The following is a 6,000-nucleotide window of genomic DNA, read 5'->3' on the forward strand; positions in this document are numbered from 1 at the left end:
TATTGGCATACAGTTGCTTGTAGTAGTCTCTTATGACCCTTTGATTTTCTGTGGTGTACATTGTAACTTCTCCTTTTTCATTTCTAATTTTATTGATTTCAGCCCACTCCCCTGTTTTTTCTTGATGAGTCTGGTTAAAGGTTTATCAATTTTATCTTTTCAAAGAACCAGCTTTTCGTTTCCTTGATCTTTTTTTATCATTTTCTTTGTCTCTATTACATTTGTTTCTGCTCTGTTCTTTATGATTTCTTTCCTTCTACTAACTTTGGGTTTTGTTACTTCTTCTTTCTCTAGTTGCTTTAAGTGTAAGGTTAGGTTGTTTGTTTGAGATTTTTCTTATTTCCTGAGGTAAGATTGTATTGCTGTAAACTTCCTTCTTAGGACTGCTTTTGCTGTGTCCCATAGGTTTTGGACTGTTGTCCAAAACTGTTTGGACTGTTGGACTGTTGTGTTTTCGTTGTCATTTGCCTCTAGGTATTTTATGATTTCCTCTTTGATTTCTTCAGTGATTCATTGGTTGTTTAGTGGCATATTGTTTAGCCTACACATGTTGTGTTTTTTACAGTTTTTTTCTTGTAGTTAATTTCAAATATCATAGCGTTTTGGTTAGAAAATTTGCTTGATAAGATTTCAATTTTCTTAAATTTACCGAGGCTTGCTTTGTGGCCCAACATGTGATAAGTCCTGGAGAATGTTCCATGTGCACTTGAGAAGACTGTGTATTCTGCTGCTTTTGGACGGAATGCTCTATAAATATCAGTTAAGTCCATCTGGTCTGATGTGTCATTTAAGGCACAGGCCTTAAGTGATTTCCTTATTGATTTTTCTGTCTGGATGCTCTGTCCGTTGATGAAAGTGGGGTGTTACGGTCCCCCACTATTATTGTGTTACTGTCAGTTTCTCCTTTTATGGCTGTTAGTATTTGCCTTTAAGGTGCTTCTGTGTTGGGTGCATATATATTTACAATTGTTATATCTCCTTCTTGGATTGATCCCTTGATCATTAATTACATAGTTTCCTTCTTTCTCTCTTGTAACAGTCTTTATTTTAAAGTCTATTTTGTCTGATATGAGTATTGCTACTCCAGCTGGTTCTGGTTTTATACCTCAGTTTTATCAAAATAAACACATCAGTTTGAGGGATGCTAATTACATTAAACTTACTGGACTTAAGAGGAATCCTGTATTTTACTGTAACTGAAGTTAAATAGAGCAAGAAAACCAGAAAGAGGAAGATAGTAGCCTCCTTTTTAGATTTCCTATCACAGAAATTTGTTGAAAGGATGTGAGGTAATAACCTTTTTATTTGCCACAAAATTAATTTGAAACAGATCTAAGATTTTTCTGTAAGTATTGGACTTCATATTTGAACCAATGATAGGGTTAAGTTAGGGGTGTATAACTGAACCTTGAGATCATACAATGAGCTGTGTTTTAATTATAACTCATTACTTTAATCAACCTTTGACTGTAGAACTTGACATCCGATTTATTTTTAGAAAGGGTCTCTGATTTTTTTTTTTTTTCTTTTTGCGGTATGCGGGCCTCTCACTGCTGTGGCCTCTCCCGCTGTGGAGCACAGGCTCCGGACGCACAGGCGGCCACGGCTCACGGGCCCAGCCGCTCCGCGGCATATGGGATCCTCCCAGACTGGGGCACGAACCCGTATCCCCTGCATCGGCAGGCGGACTCTCAACCACTGCGCCACCAGGGAGGCCCAGATTTTTTTATCCTAACATCCCTAAAAAAGACATTTCTAGGCTACTGCTGTGTCTTTTTCCAGAATTGTTCCTAGTTTTATAACTAACTTGGTATCATTTAAATAAGCATTTGGGTATGTGTTTTAGGTCGAGTGTATAGTAAGAAAGATTAGAACAACCTAATAGAAGCATATCTGTTGCCTTGTTTTTGTCTTCCAGAATCTCTACACAAGGAAGTACAGGATTTGGCCTTTCTAGATGTTGTATCCAAACTTCGCAGTCATGAGAACAAAAGTGTTGCTCAACAGGCCTCTCTCACAGAGCAGAGACTTGCTGTGGAAAGCTGAGAACTACCCCTCCCTGATACACCTCTCATTTCCCCTTTGTCCTCCATCCAGCTGCCTCTTCTGCTTCATTCTCTTCCATATCACTTGTGCATGCGTGTAATGTTCCAATGCCAATTGAAGAACTGCTGTAGGTACCTGCCCAATAAGATTTCTAAACCCATAGTTAGTTAGTTAGTGTGAACATGGATTTGTCAAAAACAAGTCTCCACCCCATAACTGTTTCCTTGTATTCCTGTTGCTTGAGCTACATTAAGTAGAATGTGCATGTTGTAGTCCTATGATGATGACGTAAACTTGGTACTACACAATGACTTTCTCCTCATCCTTGGTAGACTACATAATAATGTACTGGTAAATTAATTAGAAACAAATGAGAATGCAGCAGGATCTGACTAGCTTATGAAAGATGGAATTGAATAGTAAAAATAGCTCCATTTATTGGTGCTTGGAAAGCACAGTGACCAAAAAACCTGTATGGCTGCTTATTCATTAGTCTTACCTACTAATGTCAAACCCATGGTACCTAGAGTTAAATAAAGTCCAATGCTCTCGCTCTTTACCCTCTGGTTTCTTCTTCTTCCTTTGTAGACTCTTGAAACTGCCGCAAACTTGGCAAGACTTCCTAAGGTTTTTTATGTCATATTTAATTGGCCATCATCAGTAGCCTGATGTTGAAAACGTTTGTAGTTTTCAGCATGAAACTAAGGGGTTGAAGAATATTACACTAGTACATCTTGTTTTTTGCCTGTATTTTAGATTCTGATATATGTACAGTTTCACCTCAGAATTTCTTCCGTCAGTTAATCAACATTGTTCAACACATGTCTTTAAAAGTCACTTGTCATTTGTTTTCAACTGAGAAAGTTGAGTACGGCTCTTTAGAAAATGGATTTTTTTTGTTTGTTTTTCACCATTCAGCTTGAAAGCAAGAAGTTTCCTTGGTCTTTTAACCCTTTTAAATTTTATATGAGAACTAGCAGGGCATATGAAAAAGATTAAGAAATGTTTGTCTAGACTAAAGAAAGGAAGCAGGTCATAAAAGCCATAGTAGCCAGTCCAGTTCATTCTGCACATGGCCTCATCCCAGTAGCTGTTAGAGTTTCCCACCTCCACTTTCCACAGAGAACTGCAGTGGATCTTAAAGCCTATCGGAAAGTGACAGTGCCAAGTGCCAAGACTCAAGAGGTCAGAAGCCCCCTTGGCAGAATGTAGTACACTCTTCACTGCTACCACCACACCAAACGGGTCTTAGAGCTCTGAAACACATGAACATCCCTGTGACATACCTGCCTTCTCCGAATGCCCGTGTGTGACAAATACTGGCTGAAAGGTAAGGTGGGCTCCTTGCTCTCCAAAATTGATGCTGCGCATCTCTATGGGTTGATCGAAGTTGGACTTTTGACCCTGAAATAGGTGTAATTCGAGAAAGTTAAAACCCCAGTAGAGGTAAAGAACTTTTTGAATGACTGTTCCCTTTGATGTCCAAGCAAAGAACGATTATTGTGAGTGCTTATGCCACATGTACTGTAAGAATGATCTTGTTCATTGTCTTCTCCTGGGCTGGATAGTGGACTATATTTTATTTTAGATTTTGAAAGACATCTGTAATGTTGCATAATAGGCTGTCCATATTAATAACTAAATAAACAGTATATAAACTGTAATGACATCATTTGGTTTATTTGTATATTTTACTTCTATTTCCAGCTCCTAGAACAGTGCCTGCTCATTGTTGGTGCTCAGTAAGTATTTGTTGAATGAATCCCTACTTTCATGAAATTTCCAGAGTGCCTGAACTATTTCTAGATAGATTGATAGAGAAATTGAGATGTAGGTATTTATCTGACTTCAAAGAATTTTTCTTTTTTGATAGTAGGATCTGTCTGTATTGAAAAGCATTATATAGAAAAGCTTGGAACAGAAGCATCCAAAAAGCACAGACTTGAGAAGAAATACTGTCTGGGCCCGCTGCCTGCAACCAATTTGCTGATATGCTAGGAACTCTCATCTTCAGCAAAACAAAATGCAATTCAAATCACCAGTTGTTCTGCGGCGTGACCAGACCAGAGGCTGTGCCCTTATGATGACAGGGCTCCACCAAACTCGGTGATGTGCTGCTGTGCCATGGCAGTGGGTGGGAGGCCACAGACAATACCATCCCTCTCCTACTACTTGGTCCTAGTTTTAGAGACCACCTTTATGTTAGTTTGCTACTCACTAAGAGTGCATTCTAAGGGAAAGATGGGAGGAGCCGCACAACAAAGCTTTCATTACCACTTTGTGCCAGGACTAGAGCATAGATGAAAAGCAAAAAGGCCAGAACTTAGAGGGAATAAGATGTCTGAGTGAAATGCACTGGCATGTCCTCCTTCCCTCCCTCTCAGTCCCATTAGCTCCTTGGAGTCTCGCTAACCACCCACCCACAGTGTAACTTCACTGTGCTCAAAGCAAAATTGATTAAATACTGGCCCATAGTCCTGTGTCTTCCTTGATAAAACATGCTTTGAGCATACTATCTGATAACAGTGGAGATGTGGAACAAAATTTTTCAGTTCTAATACAGTTTCCTCTTGGGTGGAACAGAATGCTGTCAGATATAAGCATTAGTGTGAAGTGTTCTGAGAAACCCCTGCATGTGAAGATTTCAAAAAGAAATACTCCTTGGTATCATTAGAAGGCTTATTATCTAATTCTGTTGAACATAAGGGGTGAAGATGTCTATTACTCAGGTGAGCATTATCCTTTGTATCGAGCTGTTACTAGAATCAGTAAGCTTAAGACACTTCTTAACTCTAGGAAGCCATACATTTGAATCATACAAGTGTCTATTAAAAAGCACTTAATGAGGGGCTTCCCTGGTGGCACAGTGGTTGAGAGTCCGCCTGCCGATGCAGGGGACGCGGGTTTGTGCCCCGGTCCGGGAAGATCCCACATGCTGCGGAGCGGCTGGACCTGTGAGCTGTGGCCGCTGAGCTTGCGCGTCTGGAGCCTGTGCTCCGCAACAGGAGAGGCCACAACAGTGAGGCCCGCGTATCGCAAAAAGAAAGCACTTAATGATATCTGGGGTGAATCTTCATGGCTGTAACCAGGAAAATTGAGGGGTTTTTTTCACAGATGTGATCTCTTAGTTTACATACAAAGATACATCATTATATGCCATGTGGCGTCACAGATATGTTTTAGAGGTCTGTCTTACTAAAATGTTGTGGAAACTATTTGAAAAGTGTGATAAGTGGAAAGAGTAAGGTCTCCGGATACTGCCTCTTCCGTAGTCACATCCTGGTTCTATTACTTACTACCTATGTGACCATTGCCAATTACTTCAACTCTCTGGGCCTGTTTTCTCAATGAGTTTAATAATTCCTCCTTCCCAGGGTTTTTGTGACAATTCAAACTTTCAGGGGTTGACGGTAAAGCTGGAGGGAACTGCAACATCTTATGGCCTAAACTATATTCCTCACCTTCCCCCTACAGGATTCCTGGCTAAAGGAATTCAAAGAACAAAAGCCAAATAGGAGAATTAGTTTTAGAGACTAATAGAGAAATTGAGATTTAGATATTTGTCTGACTTCAGAGAATTTCTTTTGATAGTAGGCTCTGTCTCTATTAATAGTGTATTAATAATGTATTAATAGTGTCTATTAATAGTTTGAGGAGCACCCAGTTATCCTCCATACAGAGTGCATAACCTCTTACCTCCTTCCCCCTGAAACTGTGATGGCCAGGTGGGCAGAGAAGGCCTTTCAGTGTAGCTCCCACTGTAGTACTTTCTCTTCCTGTCTCAGACCTCTTCATCTGTAAAGTGGGAATAACAGTACTAGCTCAGTGATATTAGCTTTTATTAGTATTATTACTAAGTCAATACAGATAAAGCTGTAGTACTGAGTTTTTCCTCAGTATAGAAACAAAACAATCCCCCCTTCCCGTTTTCAGTGCTACCAACTTTTTATCAGT

General features: G+C 39.8%; 1 protein-coding gene across 4 annotated transcripts in view; it reads left to right on the forward strand.

Moving 5' to 3' along the window:
- Positions 1–2,605, forward strand: part of RAP1GDS1 (Rap1 GTPase-GDP dissociation stimulator 1) — a 155,828-nt gene extending 153,223 nt beyond the window's left edge. For all 4 annotated transcript variants that reach the window (XM_060115259.1, XM_060115266.1, XM_060115276.1 and 1 more), the window contains one exon: positions 1,919–2,605. In XM_060115259.1, coding sequence (XP_059971242.1) covers positions 1,919–2,046 — 128 coding nt within the window. In that variant the 3' untranslated portion in view covers positions 2,047–2,605. The remainder of the gene's footprint in view (positions 1–1,918) is intronic.
- Positions 2,606–6,000: the final 3,395 nt, after the last annotated feature.

The sequence above is a fragment of the Mesoplodon densirostris genome, chromosome 1, assembly GCF_025265405.1.
Source record: "Mesoplodon densirostris isolate mMesDen1 chromosome 1, mMesDen1 primary haplotype, whole genome shotgun sequence".
Classification (NCBI taxonomy): Eukaryota; Metazoa; Chordata; class Mammalia; order Artiodactyla; family Ziphiidae; genus Mesoplodon; species Mesoplodon densirostris.